Below are 18030 nucleotides of genomic sequence, written 5' to 3'. Positions count from 1 at the left end.
TTAAAACAAGTTTGCACATAGAAAGAAATAGAAAATGTTTTCATTCTTATTTCATTTCATGTATTCTTAGTAGTCATAAAAGTGTCCAAATAAGTTCACCTAAAGTGAATGAAAAAGGTGTTACGGGTCAGGCCTCAGATGTACTGCACACATGCTTAATTATGTGAAAATAAGTTCATGACCCTTTAAAGTATAACGCAATACGAAATCAAATATAAGTCCATGTGTGTGTTATGTATGGTGATACTGCAGTCAGATTTGATAGAGCAAGATCATTTCTAAAAACATCCTGCACTTATTTCTCTTTTTTTCCACTCACGCTTTCACTTAGCACCCATTGCTGTAAGCTGACTTCTCATGAGATGAGTATGATGGCCGTCCAAACTCTCGAGTTTTGTTTTCACATAAGTTCACCCAGAGTTTTCAGGTTTTTCTTATATTTGATAAACATTAGATAAAATACCTTAAACATTGTAAACCTAAAAAAGCATTTATCAATGAATTGCTAATTACTATAGCACTCATTACTATGGTGATTTGAAAGAAACTTATAGTGTGCCTTTTACTTTGATTTATGAAAAGTGGACGACAAAACAACAGTGCATTTGTATTCTTGTTGAGTACCACAAGCACATTGTCCCTGTCGAGATGTTGCAGCTCTCAGCTTGCCCACTTTCATAAGTGCCGTTTGTTGTGTGCCACATCCATTTAGCTTGCTCTATTCAAAACAAAACAAGTCGGCTATGCTCACCGTTTGAACTCGGAAGGTGAAGCTTAAGAGGTGCTGGCAGCTGTGTATGTATGAAAGAAACAAAAGGTTCACGCAGAGGTAGGGGTGGCGTTACGTTTTTAGGATTCCCAAACAAAACGTGAGCTTTGGAATTAGATCTTGCACGGTAAAGTTTAGGCAGAGTACAAAATGTCTCACGAGGCCTCTCTCTATATCTGTTGAAGCTACAGGTGAACAAATTCAGCCTGACATGATCCCTCTTGGAGTGTTGAGAGGATGCAGCGTTGTAATCAGCCTCAAGGATGTGTCATTGGTGCTAAGGATCGTGAGTGCATATAGTCCGTGATAATCGAAAAATGACTTCCTTCCTTTTCTACAAAATTGCCTTTATGCAGCTATAGAGAGTGAGCGTGGTGCCGGAGAGACAATGAGCAACATTTATCTGCAGCGCCATATGTTAAACATCGGGAGGTTGCAGAATCACTCAGCCAAAAAGCCTCTAATAGATGAAACATTGCTGACATGTATTTGAAACGGATGTCTCGTTTGCAGGCGATGTGCTACTTTGCTGCACGTTAAAAGTATTTTCCATATAAATTGCTCAACGTAAGGTGTGATAGATAAGCTCTGAAGCAAAAACGGAGGCACCCGCTAAATGAGCCAGTCTCTATTTCACGCTGCTATGTTTATTTGTACATTTTAATGGACCGGGAAGTTAAAATTTAAAGCAACTTTTGCTTATGCCAAGTAGGTCATGCACAGTATGTTAGCAGAATTGCACAGAAAGCAGGTGTACAAAACTTTATCTACTTAATATATACCGTGTGTCTACAAGATTTTAGAATGATTAGAACATTTTCAATGGACATAGCAAATATAAATAAATAATCTAGATAATTTTAATATTATAATTGCTAGACAAAAGCCTAAATATTTATGGATGTCAGTTTGTATATAACATCAGTATTGGTCAAAATGTCATAAGAAAAAGTGGACAAAATCAATTTGCTTTATCCACTGATGTCCTGAGACTTAAAAGCTCTGATGGAGAATCTGTTTGTTGAATTATTTTAAAACAGAAGAAGAGCCATGTGTTGAGGCATTCCTTAGTATGGGGGACATATTGGGAGTGGATAATTAACAAGCACAACCACAGACTGAGGCACATTCAAAGACAAATGGCAGTGCCTAATGCCTATGCTTGCAAAAAAAAAAAAAAAAAAAAATAGAGCTTGTTGCCCAGGGTAACAGAATGGCACTTGTGAAAGACAATCTTTTCTGATTGGCACTGTTGAAAATGAGTTTCTGTGCGCGAGTAAAGAGCACTTTGTCTCTTATTTTTTTATGATTTCCAGAAGGGCTTGGTGAAAGGAGCAGTTTTAGCGGGAGGTTAAGCAAAGAGAAATGAGTTGAAAATAGCTGCTTGTAGTGTTTAATATTGTACTGTTAGTAGTGCTTTTTATGGTAGGAACAAAACAGACAAGGACTGCTTTTGCGCCTTATGTATTTGTTGGATTTAGCTGAAACGTATTAGTTGTAGCTTCAATATAAGGGGGGGATGATCATTATTTCATAATCTGGATCTGAAAAACAGGGCTAGATTTATTTATTTATTTATTTATTTATTTATTTATTTTATTTGTATTTATTTATTTGGGTTTGGCCTCAGTTATCCAACAGTCTAATGATGACAAGCTGTATCGTTAATGGTTGGTTGTGTATATTCAGTACAATACAATGCATCTGTACACCATGGACGTCCAAACAATATATAAAGATTTAATTGACTTCATAACTTTCTGACAGTGTGTGAAAATGCTGCATTATTAACTTTGTTTTGACATAAGTTTTCTCCTCGGTTGAATCTCATTACATGGTTAATGCTGTCGCCTGCGAGTGGAGCTGTCCTGGTTATAAGTCAGCGATCCACTCTGATGTGTTACACCAATATACAGTACCGAGCGAAGGATGACCCAAGGCTCACATTGTGATTAGTTACCTATTTGTTGAATCTGATTGCTCATGTTGTAAATTCTTGCAAGTGTGTGTGTGCACGAGTGAAAGTGCAGCTGCCCGCACACAGCTGTTAACTTAGCGGTGGCATAATGCTGTGGGTCAGGATGAGCTAAGTGCTCATAATAGAGGAAATGAAGACAAATGATCTGAGTCATGGTGCTAAGCACTCTCCCATTCAGCGCCAAACTAAACGCTAACCCAAGTTGTATCGTTTTATTTTTTTTTCATTTTCCCTTCTCACAGAGAAAAGAACAACAAGCATGCTAAAGAAAAGCACAAAAGCATGTTTTACTTTTGTGTCATCCTCAATTCAAGATTCAAGATTCAAGAGTTTTTATTCGCCATGTTTGAGCGTGCCAAACAAGGAATTTGACTTCGGTAAAACACACCCTCTGTTCAACATATAGGTGACTAACAACACTCAGGACATGTGAATAATGGCAAAAACAGTGTAGACAAATTCAAAAGGTGTGAAGAGCAGGATGTTATTGCACAGTAATGCCTCTGAGACTCTATGAGTGGTGTGAGTTCATCAGAGCAACAGCCTGGGGGAAGAAGCTGTCTCGGTGTCTGCTGGTTTTGGCGTACCGAGCTCTATAACGCCGTCCGGAGGGGAGTAGTTCAAACAGACTGCAACCTGGGTGAGAAGGGTCTGTAGAGATGTTCCTTGCACGTTTCCTGGTCCTGGACAGGTACAAGTCTTGGATAGAAGGGAGGTTGATTCCAATGATCTTTTCTGCAGTCCTGATTGTCCGTTGCAGTCTGTGCTTGTCTTGTTTGGAGGCTGATCCAAACCAGACAGTGATGGAGGTGCAGAGGACAGACTGGATGATGGCAGTGTAGAAGGTCTTCAGAAGCTCTCGCGGCAGGTTGAACTTCTTGAGCTGTCTCAGGAAGTACAGCCTCTGCTGGGCCTTCTTCCGGACAGAGTCTATGTGGCCGGTCCATTTCAGGTCCCGAGAGATTGTGGTTCCCAGGAACTTGAAGGTGTCTGTGGAGAGAATAGTATTACTGCGGATAGTGAGGGGTAAAAGTGGTGAAGGGTCTCGCCTGAAATCCACTGTCATCTCCACGGTCTTGAGCGGGTTCAGCTCCAGATGGTTTTGGTTGCACCAGTGGACCAGCCGCTCCACCTCCTGTCTGTACGCAGTCTCATCACCGTCCTGGATCAGTCCGATGAGAGTGGTGTCGTCTGCATACTTCAGGAGCTTCACAGGAGAGTCATCTGAGGAGAAATCGTTGGTGTAGAGAGAGAAGAGCAGTGGGGAGAGGACGCACCCCTGAGGGGCTCCAGTATTGGTGGTCCGGGTGTCAGATGTGATGCCCCCCAGCCTCACACGCTGTCTCCTGTTGGTCAGGAAGCTGGTGATCCACTGACAGGTGGGGGCAGGCACCGCAAGCTGGATGAGCTTCTGTTGGAGGATGTCAGGAGCGATGGTGTTGAACGCCGAGCTGAAGTCCACGAACAGGATCCTGGCGTACGTTCCTGGAGTGTCCAGGTGGTGCAGGATGTAGTGCAGTCCCATGTTGACCGCATCATCCACTGACCTGTTTGCCCGGTAGGCAAACTGGAGGGGGTCAAGCAGGGGGCCCGTGACCTCCTTCAGGTGGTTCAGCACTAACCTCTCGAAAGATTTCATGACCACAGATGTCAGTGCGACGGGTCTATAGTCATTCAAACCTGTGATGGCGGGCTTCTTGGCCACTGGAACGATGGTGGAGCTCTTGAAGCACGAGGGCACCTCACACAGCTCCAGAGAACGGTTGAAGATCCGTGCAAAGGTGGGCGCCAGCTGTTCAGCGCAGACTTTCAAGCAGGAAGGTGACACGCCGTCTGGGCCCGGTGCCTTCCTGGTCTTTTGTCTCCGGAACATCTGGCGCACTTCCTCCTCGCGGACCTGGAGTGCGGGCACGGCCTCTGCAAGAGAGAGAGTGGGTGACAACAATGATAGAGGTGTGGACAGAGCAGTTGTGGGGAGAGGTGAGTATGTAATTCGGTAGTGGCTGCTTGTGGCGTCTCACATCACTCCAATAACACGGTTAAAGCCAGCAGTGCGTGTGCCGTCTACTGCCAATAAATTTAAATCCACACCCATTCTCTTTCCCTTACGGTTACCCAACCTCTCCAAATGTATGTGATTGTGAAAATGAAGTGAGCTGAAGGCCCTCAAGGTACCTGGGAGAATATGTTCAATGTGATGGATATGCAGGCGATGTCGCATTTTGATTTTAGGGGAATGCAATTATATGCTACATTCAACTTTCAGGGCTATTAATAGAGAGAGAGTCGAAGATAAAACTTTGCAAACAGTGACAATGAGGCTTTGCTCCTATGAAAATCACTTCAAATACTCCCTATTGGCCTCTTTGGAGATCTTTAGTTGAACTGGTTTTAAAGAAGAGGTCAATTTTCCACATCTACGATCCCCTGGTCGCTCGTTTTATTTTCCCTGCAGAGAAGCTGGTGAAAGAGAACGGGAGGAGGCGAACAAAATGAAGTGATTTGTAGCCACACTGGCTGTGGCTATTGATCAGAGACCCAAAGCAATTGAATGAGGAGGTGCACAGAGGGGAGGTGAATTATGGCACTCATTGGAGGTGCCTCCACAACTAGGCCAGCCACAGGTCATCCAGACCGGGCTGATGGTCCTAACAATCGTTTTCGTCACATCCTCCTAGATGGAGGCTCGATACAAACCAAAGGAGCTTTATGTGTCCATATTTAGTCCTGCTTACTCCCAAGTAGCTTTCTTTGATTCATTTGGTCAGTGTGCTTTTCTATTGTAAAAGTTTCATAGCCGGCAGGCGTAGGATAGTGGCTCTTTTATACATGCTCCAAGAATTGTGGCTATCAACAAATACATTATTTATAGTACAGGTATAATAATTTCAAGAGCAATTAAGTCAAATTGAGTAATGACAATTGGCACATCGCTTGTGGCACACTTATTTGCCCAAAGACAGTGTTTGGACATCTGCGAGGTTTTACCTTGCGTCAGCTGGTGGAACCTTTTTGTGCAAGATTACCTGCAGGATCTCAACTTTACCTCGCAATAAAGCCATCAGAAGGAGAGCCCTGTCCTCTTTTCCCATATGGTGGCACTAATGCACAAGTTAGACCCATTCCTCTCCCAGCTACCCTGTGTTAATGAGTCCGTGTGCACTTTGTTGTGCTGAGGCATGTCGGTGAGGACCATATGGAGGAGGCTTGCCTCTCTCATCTCGGAACACGGACGCTTCCTGGCTCGCCATCCAAGCCCTCCCCGGGTTGCCTGTGAGATGCATCCTGCTGCCATCTGCTATTGATTTGGGCTTCCTCCAAAATTCCAGGGAAATAAAGAAAGAAATAATATACAAAGAGTGCCCGAATACGGGAGCCGGCTTGCGGGGCTACATTTCTGTCCAACTCCTTTTTTCAAGGACAGTTCTGTTTTGATGGCATGGCTTCCCTCTGCCAAGCGTCAACTGGACAAGAGTCACTTGAGGGAACTCTTCCAAAGCTTGACTCAAAGTTGTTTGAATATTTAAAAAGTAGTTCATACCATGCAGCCACAGTCTCCAAGTTACAGAGTTCCAAAGTTGGTTTGTTTCTGGAATTTTGGTCTTGTCAGTATGTCCTCTGCATCATTATCTTTGCGTCTTTTCGCTGCATGTCTCAGAGTGTCGTTGCGCATTAAAAGACGTTTCTCACAATGCCTGCTCGTAATCGTAAAGAGTAAACAAATATAAAACCCAAGGCGAGAGAGAAATATTTTCTCGCGAAAGTGCATCAGAGGTCTTTGTGAAGTGATGTCACACTCAGTGATGTGAACAAAGCGGGACTCTTTCTCCTCATAATACGGGCTTGGCTGAATAATTGAAGCCAACAGTGTGCCGGCAGCAATGCTGGCTGCTTCCTTCATGCATATTGCACACCCGTAGAAATCAGTTCTGTGGGTAACTGCTGCTGAGTTGGGGCAGGAGATAGGAGGTGACAGAATCGGGCTCTGTCATTCATGGCTGCATTATTGATAACCTGAACAAAAAAAGACACTGTCGAGCAGGCAGACAATACAGTTTTATTTCCAGCTGATTCTGTTCCATTCTCATCAGATCATATTCCCGAGCACGAGTAAGGGTACGAATACCGTATGTTTATTATTCCAGTTAAACAGATGACTCATACAGGTCAAGTATTGTAATATTGTATATGTCAGTATATAATGTAAATCATAGTGATGATCTAATTCAGTGTCGTACTCGAGGATTTATTAAGCAAAGGACAGACACACTGTTCTCGTGGACAAGATTGCTATGACTTTAAGCAGTTGTCATTCACTGTTGCTCACTGTCGACATAAAAATTGTCATACCCATCAAACATTTTTTCCCCCTTCCATCACAAGGATGAGTAGGCAGATGTTCTTTGCTCTCAACAACTGTCATATTTCACAGTTGATTTCTGAATCATCTGCTTGCTTCCAAGACTAAAAGAACAATAAATGAGAGGAGCGATCGATGTAGCTGCTGGACTTTTGCTTATGTAACTTGTATTCCTCCTGATTTCTGCAGGGTGCCACTGCTAGGCTATGAATTATTTCTCTCATTTATTTGAGGAAGAATCCATTTCAAGATGTCTGTTGACGTTTGATTTGAAAACAATTTATGTGTCAGGAAATAGAAATGAAATTCAGCAAGCTGGCTCCATTACAAAACCTTGAATAGCTTTAGAGCAGTGGTTCTTAACCTGGGTTCGATCGAACCCGAGGGGTTCGGTGAGTCGGTCTCAGGGGTTCTGCAGAGCCTCCACTGCGGAGGTCCGAACACACCTGACTGTCGTGTAAATTCATGATGACGCATATCTGAACTGGTCTCGCAAAGGCAACAGCAGAAGTCACATTGATTTGCAGGTATGTCATTTGTTGTGAGTTTATGTGAGTTCATGTTGGTTTCGTTCATTCAACAAGGTGATGTCCATGCACGGCCTATTTTGTGCACCAGTAAAAACATTTATGTCTTGAATTAGAAAAAAATAATTGTATTTTTCACTAAAGAGGGGTTCGGTGAATGCGCATATAGGAAACTGGTGGGGTTCGGTATCTCCAACAAGGTTAAGAACCACTGCTCTAGAGGCAATGTCGTCTTAAGTTTTGGCTCAAGCGGCATTTACCAGTCGTTTTTATGCTGCAGGGCACATGCACATGGAATAAACTTTCGACAGAAGTGAAATCAACTCTATGTGTGAATCCTTCCAAATCCTAGCTGGCTAACTGCATGTCACAATTGCACTGTATAACTGATGCAATGGAAGGCGCTCAAATTCTTATCCAGTGTCAAAGGGGGGGGCGACTCAAGAGGGATTATAACGTGTTTAGAATCCAAAGCACTCAATCCTAGGTATAGCTATAATGTCAATATTTCGTGTCATGTGTTTGGCTTTACACATAATTATGCACCACAGATTTTCATATGTGTCTTGCTTCTTTGTCTGCCGTGTTCAGCTGCACTCCATGCCAGTGGGACATAATTAAAAGAAACCAAGAAGCATTAGCCAAGGGAGTCTACAAATAGCAATGACTGATCCCAGAGCAGAAGTAACAATAGAAAACAACGTCAGCATGGGGGAATGACAGATCTAGGTTTGTTTTAAAAGACACACAATATCCTAACCAGCAGAATATGTATTCTAGAAACGACCTATTGGTTTTGATGCAGCAATGTATACAGTGAACATCAGCAACAATCTGCTTTTCAAAGTTTACGCCAACAAGGGACACGCTTTTTGTCAGCCATATTTCCAGCATATAGTATTGTCTTCATTCCGCTAATGAAGTTAATGTCCTCTCTTCAGTCTCCGCCGTCTCCAAAATTACTTCTCATTTTCCTAAATTGCCCAACTAACTGCAGTGGCCTGCTCTAGCCTATGCGTGCTCAATATAAGGTCTATTGTTTGGCTAATGTGTTCATCCTGCACATGAGCTGAGTGAGAAACAGATGGCTCATGTGTGAGAGAGGGTGTTGTAGTCAGGTACGCAGTTTGAAATTGTTTAAGTGGAACCATTATGAATGCCGAGCCCTGTTATGAATAGTGAAAAAGTATGCAGGGGTAAAGGTATCGCTTTCAATTAATTTTAGAACCTCCATTCCTGGATTAGCTCTTAAAACCTTTATTAAATTTAAATAAAACAAATAAATAAAATACATTTTGAATAACTTTACACCCAAGAAGTGAGCCAAAGCAATTTATCAAGACGAGATTTGACTATGGTTGCAAATGAACCGTGCGCATCGCCTTGAAGATGCAGAGGGAGTTGAACTTGACTGCTGGTTTTGTGATCTGAGCCACCTGTGTGCACGATGGAAAGTTCTGACTCCCTTACTGTATGATGCAAGCCGCTCTAATTGCATCAGCGCCCGTTGTCATGACAATCTTTCCCCTCACTGCCTCAAGTTTTCAAGCACCGCCACTAATAGGCGCACTGCTTATAAATAGAAGGGCCCAAGACAGAGAAGCATTAAAAGAGTCCCCTTGTATTACTTAGCATCAGCTGGGGAAAAAAAGAGCGTCTCCATTTATTGGGCAGTGAGTGGAAGATGTCCCTCAGGAGTGCTGGAGTGTAATGAATTTACACTTATTCAACTTTGATGCGATGTCACTTTGATGTCACTGAGCCGTGTCTCCCTCTGAAGCACCTACCACTTTCATTCCAGGTTGTTAGCTGGTGTTTGTGTCACTGATCAAATCTGGGACTTCACACCAACGGGTGATTTGACACATTTGTGCCTTGGCTGCCCATGTGCTTCTTAGATATTTGGCTCTCGTTCTGCGTCAGTTCATGACTTTTAATTATTCATGACCATCTTCACTTGTTTCCTTTTGGTCTTCTCTAATGCTTTTCCGATTCAGTTTGAAGTCCATCAAAAAATATGGAATTTTTTAAATACCCAGCATGCCCCATGTACATTAAGATATTTATGGGCCGAGCTTTTACATCAATATTGTGTGAAGCCATTTGAGTGGGGAAATGAGGAACATACTGAATCAGCAGTGGCTATAGCTATGACGTTAAAGTAACTTGTGTGTCGTGTGTCAAACACAACAGTCCCACCCTTTCCCTTTCATGAGTTATTCTGTCGTTACTTAAGGCGCCGTCGAAGCATCATATTTAATGGACGAGCCCCAACATGGATGAAGCGCTACCTGTAAAAGATGTTTCCTCTAACAAGTACAACCTGAACATGTCTTTCTCTGCAATGGGATTTTTTCCTTAGCCTCCAATAGAAAAGAAAAAAAAAATAGCAGCATGGAAGTGAAGCTTGTAATGCTGCAGGGCTCAAGGGAGATTACCTTACACTCTGTGAGTGCATGGAAGAGCAAACAAGCATGTGCACACTCATTTTCACTCTGTAAGACCTTTAGACACAGAATTGCAAAGCTTGTATTCACACTGGAAATGGCAGCAGTTTGTATTATTAATTAATAGTGATCAAAGTGTAAACCTAGCAGCACCGTCCAGTCAACATTCTTTGCAGCAGACACACACACGCTCACTAAACATGTTTAAAATCCAAGCACAGCTCACACTGTCAACTTTACATGTATTTTGATGATTTGAATTTGTGCGTTTTTGCCTGCCTGTGCATGTGCAACCATTACAAGGTAGAAGGAACACGATACCTAGCACTTGACCAACCGGGGTTAAAAGTAATTTTTGGATTATACACTGCACCAGCAAAAATTCTGGGAAAACCTTTATTTGGTAATATACAAGTCGCACTGGACTATTAGCCACAGGTATTTGAATTTTTAATTTCTATATCTAAGAGAATATGCGCAAATTATACAATATTATCATAATCGTGAAAAATCGATAGATAGCCACTTCTGGACTATTAGCCGCAGAGTTCAAAACTTGTGCAAAAAGTAGAGGCTTATAGTCCGGAAATATGCGGTATTAAATTACTTTTTCCGCCTTATCTTATACATGCTTACTTGAAAGATAGCGTTCGGCACCTACAAGAAAGAAAAAGTGCATCGTCTTCATGCCATATACTCATTGTTCTTCTTTCAGAATTATATTTGTCCATCTTGTCATGACTGCATTCATCATGCAAGGAACTTTAAAGTTGAAATTCAAGATCTTGTGATTTTGGTTAGTTGAATGGACAGGCTTTTTAGACTTTGGGGACTCTACACATCAATCAAGTAGATTTGTTGTAGAAGTGGAAAATGCTGTAGATAGAGTTTTTATAAATTATGCATGTTGTTTGAGTAAGTCTCCATTCTTCTCAAGCCTGTTCACATGAAAATTTAGTAACATCATCTGCTCAGTCATACATTGCAAAAAGGTAATAACAGACAGAATTGTACCTTTTTTTACTCAAAGACATTATTATTCATATTAATGAATATGAATATCAAGTCTACGTACTTGTGGCAAGTATGGCTTGCCGTGTGTGATTCAGACCATCCAAAGCCCCCAAACACCCCACATGATTTTATGGTAATAATTATAGGTGTCTAAATTAATCGAATACCTAAGGTACACATCCTCTGATTTTAACCTCTCAACAGTAATTACTTTCTGATTGCTTTAGTCCTTCCTGAAAGCACAGTGTTCATCTATTGGCAAACATTTGCTTTTATTTTGTAAAACGATGACCAAACAACTTCACACATCATATTGCTTACATTTTGTTTTTACACATTTGAAAGATCAGTGTTGAGTGCTGGAAGATTGTCCAAGTTATTAGCACTATATTGTTAATTTGTTGAATGAAAAACAACAAACTTGACATTGCGTGTGTTCTCTTTGAGTCACATTTACTCCACTTCTCAGCTAAAGTCAGTTGGCATACATATGCGATAATACATGGCTGAATGGATTTTGTAAAGTGATACTTTTCTTCCTCCTGGACAAGGACACCTCATCCATTTCGTTCCCATTATTTCCACATTCCCAAAGATGCACCTGTCAATCAAAGTGCATCCCAGCCAGCTGCAACACATTTTTTATTTATTGTTGACAAAGTTTGGGAGAGAGTTGTAGTTTAGCTGCAGTGTTCTTCTTAAGTATCGTGTGTGTGTTTATGGATCTGAAGGAAACACAATCATCAAGAACATTGTCTCCCCCAGGAGAGAAGCACATAAGTATGCCGTTTGTACATTCAGTCCATTGTATGCACCTGATACGGCGCCTTGGCTTTGACCGCGCCTGCAGCTTCAATGTCAGTCTTTCTCCACTCGGCTCAGCTTGAGGCTACAGTCAGGATTCGGAGAAAAACATTGCAGAAAAGATACGGTTGCAAACTGTCATCCTCTGTCTTTTTTTTCCGCCCCAGGTGGTGTGTCGACTGTCAAGGGAAAACAGTCCTTCGTTTCTTAGCCTTTCATCACGTAATATGAGGATTGATGTTTGCCTCTTTGGATTCGTCGTCCATCCACCGCAGAGTTTTTCTTTTTTTGTACGGTGATTAGGTTCAAACTTGCGTGGTTGTAATAGGCATGGCGGGGTTACTATTTTGATGGCTCTTCTTTTTTTTTTTTGGAGGGGATGTCTAAGCAGGGCACAATATTATTAGCCCCTCGCAAAGTTGAATAAACGAGCAGCCTCTTTGAAATTAATTGCCTCCAATTACTTTTTTTTTCCTCCTTCCTTCTCTGTGAGCAGTTACACACGGAAGATGAGGATAAGAGATGCAATGTCCTAAAAAAATAGCACAAGAGAGAGGGGGGGAGAGAGGGAGAGAGAGAGAGAGAGAGGGCGTTGGACGAGAGGCTGTCTTACCAAAAGGGAGAAGGGAAGAGAGAATGGATTGAAAGCCCCGACCGATTGCATGTCACCAGTGCATACACACAAACAGTATAGTGCTCTTCATTTGTCACTTCTCTGTTTTCGTTTGGAAAGAAACTCTTGAACAGTTCTTCTATTAGATACACTTTGCACTACAACAAGCACTTCACCACTATGGTTACATACATTCAGTTTTTATTTTTAAACCTTTACCCTCCCTTTATATTGTCTCACCTGAACCTGTCAGAGTTTGAGTTAACACTTTGGCACTTTGGACACACAAGCACATACTGTATATGTGGTGTAAAGTGAAGTCAGCTGCAGACTTGTTTGTTTCGCCAGTCTTTCTATCACCCTCGGTCTGTGTGAGTGTGTGAATGAAACACAAACACACACATACATATCACACGTACACACATTGACACACTTGGACGCGTGCACACATGCACGAATACACAAACAGACATGGTTTCCCTAGGTACAAAATTGTGAGAGCTCAGGTAGCTGTCAGGCATTCTCCCACTGGGAATAGTGGACAACTCAACACACGCACGCACACACACACATACACACGGGACTCTCACTCTTAGGATACAATAAGATGGCTAGGGGAGAAGTTGGACTGGTTGCACACACACACACACACACACACACACACACACACACACACACACACACACTCTCTGTGTTTGTGGATGTGCGCACAATGTGTATCAAACTGTCCATCTACTTCAGCAAAACCCAGCAGCCGATCCAAGCGGACATGCTGGACTGCTTAAAGTCTCGGCCTGGGAGCCAGTGATAAGAAGTGGCTATCTGTGTGCAAGTGCATGCTAATGTGACATGTTTCTCATCAGCACACAAGGCTTTGAAGACTCTCGTGAGTGTGAATTTGTCCGCTGAGTTATAATTGGGTGGGGTACCTTTGAGAGTATTTTTGTTTTTGATTTTTTTCGCTCAGGACACATTGCCAGCTGGCTGCCAAGTGGCCCTCAAAGTGAGTGCGGCGAAGCACCAGCTGGGGTTGCCACGACAAGGGTCAATTAGTTTCTAACTTGGTGTTTTATGTTCTTACAACTTGGAAACATAAGCACATGTATGTGTTTTATTCTGCCCTGTTTGGTTTATGCTGGCAACAGTGTGTCACTGTGGACCTGAAGGGAAGGAAAACATCAGAAGTGTTGCATTGGTGTTTTCACGGCTGTCATTGTTTCATGTTTGAATCACTTTATTATGTCTGCCAAGGGCATGTTTGTTCAGGTGTAAGGATTTGTCAGTAACTGCGCTCCTTCTGGTGTACAATACAACCAAGCTCACCCAGGCAAAATATTTTCAACTGATAAGTTTTTCTATAACGTGTGTTGAATGTAACTTAACTGTCTCCTATTCAGGTTGCCGAGGGAAGCTGTGCGGTTTTGGCGCAGTGTGCGAGCGAGACCCAAACGACCCGGCCAACGCAGAGTGCGTGTGCAAGAGAGGTGAATGTCCATCCTTGGTGGCGCCAGTATGCGGGTCCGATTCGTCCACCTACACCAACGAGTGTGAGCTGGAGAAAGCCCAGTGCCACACTCAGAGGCGCATCAAGGTGCTGCGTAAGGGCCCATGCTGTAAGTACCACCAGTATCGGGTCAACTATAGACAAAGTCATTTTGTTGCTTCTGGTGCAGACACTTATGCAACATGGGAGGTCCAGCAATATTTTAAATGAAAAGACTGCAATGACGACAACAACAGAAATGCTATTCTTGTTATTGCAAGCCATGTACGGCTTTCATTTATTTCCATATAAACTCTCACAGGCCACAAAATTAGGTGCACTTGCACTTGAGATCCAAGAATTTGGCCTTTGCGCTGTACAATTTGAACGCGCTACAGACTGTGAAACATAGCGGAAGCTAAATTTTGTGGATATCTCGTATATGGGAAAATGTTAGCGCTAAACAATTTGCCACATTGAAATTTAGATGATCAAATGAAATACCACATTATACCAGTGAGTAAAAATAATGTGTTGGCAACGGTTTTTATTTTAGAACTGATGTTGGCGACATTGTAATTTCCTCCTCACCACAGGTCTCTGAAATAGTTTTTTATTTACATGAATGAATTGAATTCCTCTTGCACACTTTCCTAACACACCACAGCTTGTACCTTGAAATACCAAGACTACCATTACAATAATTTATCAGCCTCATGTAGTCCAGCCAGTGTGGTTCCATTGCATTTCCGAAAGGGAGATTACATTGCCGGTTGGCTTTCGCAACCAATAATAAAATTGCTCAGTGCTCACCGCAGGCGCAGAAGAAACGTTGGAAATAAAAAGGGCAAAAACGGGTGGGCAAGAGAGGCAGGGCCACTTGAGAAGAAGGGGAGCAATAACACTGAAACAAGCATGAGCTGAAACATTCACTTTAGATGGAGATGATTGAGGATGATTGAGGAACCACCAAGAAAAAAAGGATTCGGGGAGCAAATCTGTGCGTGTCCGCTGAGAAGCAACTCAACTACTGCAGGCAACAACAGCAGCATGTGGTCACTGCCAAAACAACATAAAGAAGCACAACGATCCAAATGATGGTCGTAATGATGGTTGTTTCGCTGAATTTCACTTAGGGATTGAAATGCTTGTTTTGGAAAGGTCACAATGGGACTGTGGAGAAAACAGTCAGCATCGAAAAATTTAAAGTCCCTCACAGTACTCAAGGGGGCCTTTTAAGACAAAATGTGAATATTTACTTCTACTTTGTATTACATATTTCCATTCAATCAAGTTATGAGGCAGGTGACCTTAAAATTGACAGTGAATTTATTATTTGTGGACAGATACTATGAGGTTCTGTGTCTGTCGATATTTTAGTGTTCAGTGTGAATTGCGTAATCCACCACGAGTCGCTCATTTTTCAAGGTCATTTCATTAAACAACTGTGGCATTATTAAGTTTTATTGGTTAATTTGACTTTATTTGTCTCTGGCAAGTGTTGTCTCTTTTTCTTTTTTAATATACTATTTTAGTGGCCTCTGTACCAGTTTAAAGCGCCTCCCCGCTCATGTGGACTGCTTGCATTAACAGCGTGGCTGTGTTACAAATGCAGTCAGTGTTGCCAGATTAACAATTTGGTTTGGCTTTATTGAATCACTTTTCAAAATGTTCCACTGGCTTAAAACATGTCTGGTGACATTAATTTCCCGAAGGAAACAAATAACATGAGCATATTTGTTTTTATATTCTTTTCTGTATGACAAAATAGAAGCACAGTAGAAGGCAATCATGGAGTCAATCGCGCTTGTTTCCCATTTATATGTAGCAAAAAGCCTACTTTTCATAATTAAATTGGATGAGAATTATATTCATTAATCTATTAATTTATTCTATTATTTTAATCCGCCTCAGCGCCCCAAAAATTGCAACCGTGTATTATGTTTTTAATAAAGGAAAATAGCACTGTATTGTACAAAACCATAATAATACAATACAAGGGAATGCAAATTAATGCAAATTAATCAACTGTAATTAATCAATTAATTTATTAATCAAGTGTAATTTAGCCGCCAGCGAGTGTTTCTTTTTTTTGTACCGTTAAAAAATGTAGATTACACAATTTACTGAGTCTATTTTTTCTTTTATCACTTCACTAGAGCCATCATGTGTTTGAGAATTATAAATCAAATCTTGGTTAACTTGCCTTGTTACGCACACACACAAAATGACCAAAGGGCAGTTTGTAATTCAAAAAACTTGTAAATTGTGGCAGTCATAAGTCATGTACGTGTTCGTGTATTTACTAGTTTACTTAGTTATTTAGTTTAGTTAACAATAACTATTTCTTGCACGTCTCAGTGATGTGAACACAGACAACATGGAATTTACATATTCCATTTAAATGCCTTCTGAAAGGGTAATCGATTTGAATACTGAAAAATGACCTCCTGGAACTTGACTCAAATAGGTCTCCTTTCTTTGCTGATCAGTTGGCGCCCGGTATAATTTCCCTTCAATTCAACAATAGGCCTAGTGTAGGTGTTTGTGTAAGAGAGTAAAATAAGTGACACTTGGAGGTCATGTGAAGCCGAGCGTTTCCTATTTTCTTTCTAAATTCAAGCAGCATCAACAGGTCTGGGCAGGTCATTCTGTAGGAGATTATAGCGTTTCTGGCCATGTCAGCGCATGCAAAAGGTGAACCGTCTGGCGGACTGGGGTGTACAGTATTCCAAGTATGCTGTTAGTTGGATTCTCCAGCAAATGTCCTCATTCTCCGCTTTGAAAGTGATTGGCAGGTTTTCATGGAGGTAAATGAAGTGGCAGGATTCTTGAGAAGCTGTCATGTCTGATTCAAATCAACGAGGCAGTCTTCCCTGCAGTGCAGTCACCAAAGAAGATGCGTATTTTCTCTCACATCATCTTTCCATGGAGAAGCAGTGCATCTGTAGGGTGCCTTTAATATATCTCTGTAGGCTATTAGTGGATTAATCAACAACTAGTTAGATACCAAGTGGCTTAATAAATATTTGATAATCGACAAATCATCAAAAGACCTTGTTTGATTTAATATTGTCCAACTCTTCTGCTTGTAATTTTGTTTTCTTGGTCTGGAGGGATCACTACTTACCTGGCAGAAGGGGCAAAATCAATACCCACACATGTTTACATGCGCCGCCTCACACGTCTGTGGTCACTGCTGTTGTTTTACATTGTTGTACCACTTTCATTTGTGTGGTCATAACTCCGAAAAGATCTTCTGTTATTATTTATTTATATTGAATTTAAAATCATCTGCAAGTCAAATAATGACTGATATTAAAATATTATCAAATGCGGAAGAAAACAAGAAAAGTCTTGGAATGAATTACAATATGCAAATTCTACACATTTTAGGCAAAAAAAATGTACCCAATCATGTTCTACAAAACAAAATCTGCTGTTAGCTTCTGTTCCCCTTACGAAGACCTCGCTCAGATGCTTTTAAGCCTGCTTTAATACAACAACTTGCTTGCTTTGTACCTGTCACGACAAACAACAAAGCTGCTCTGACTGCACCCGACCCTTAAGGTGGAAAGTGAACAAATCATCACTATTACTGAGCATCTCACTCATCCCCACCAAGGAGGCAATTAGAACATTAATGTGTCCTGATGATAGTGTTAGTCATCGTGTTGAGGTGAGGGCTTCCGTTTGCCCTCACTTCTCCAAGTAATATTTACATCACCTGCTTCTTAATGGATTTGGCCAGCTCGAGCAGGCTTCTTCATTATCCTCATTTTGTTCTTAATGGATGATTCAAAATCGTCTGGTCTCCATTTCTTGACGGTCATAGAGTAAAAAGATAATGGGCTCAGATATGATCAAAATTAAAAGGAGGGGCCACGTTTAAAGTGAGTGCTTGATAACGATAATGAATGAGAATAGCACTCAGTAGAGTGTAGGAAACAAAATTTAAAAAAAAGGAAGAAAAGTAACAATGAACCATTTCCACTGTGGCCATAGGAAATATGGAGTACACCCCCCCCCCCCAGC

General features: G+C 41.6%; 1 protein-coding gene across 8 annotated transcripts in view; it reads left to right on the top strand.

The window, feature by feature from the left end:
• Positions 1-18030, top strand: part of agrn (agrin) — a 182676-nt gene that overhangs the window by 72531 nt on the left and 92115 nt on the right. For all 8 annotated transcript variants that reach the window (XM_037240168.1, XM_037240142.1, XM_037240125.1 and 5 more), the window contains one exon: positions 13910-14125. In XM_037240168.1, the coding sequence (XP_037096063.1) occupies positions 13910-14125 (216 nt within the window). The remainder of the gene's footprint in view (positions 1-13909; positions 14126-18030) is intronic.

Source organism: Syngnathus acus, chromosome 2 (genome assembly GCF_901709675.1).
Source record: "Syngnathus acus chromosome 2, fSynAcu1.2, whole genome shotgun sequence".
In the NCBI taxonomy this organism is placed as follows: domain Eukaryota; kingdom Metazoa; phylum Chordata; class Actinopteri; order Syngnathiformes; family Syngnathidae; genus Syngnathus; species Syngnathus acus.
This window is presented reverse-complemented; position numbering and strand designations above follow the sequence as displayed.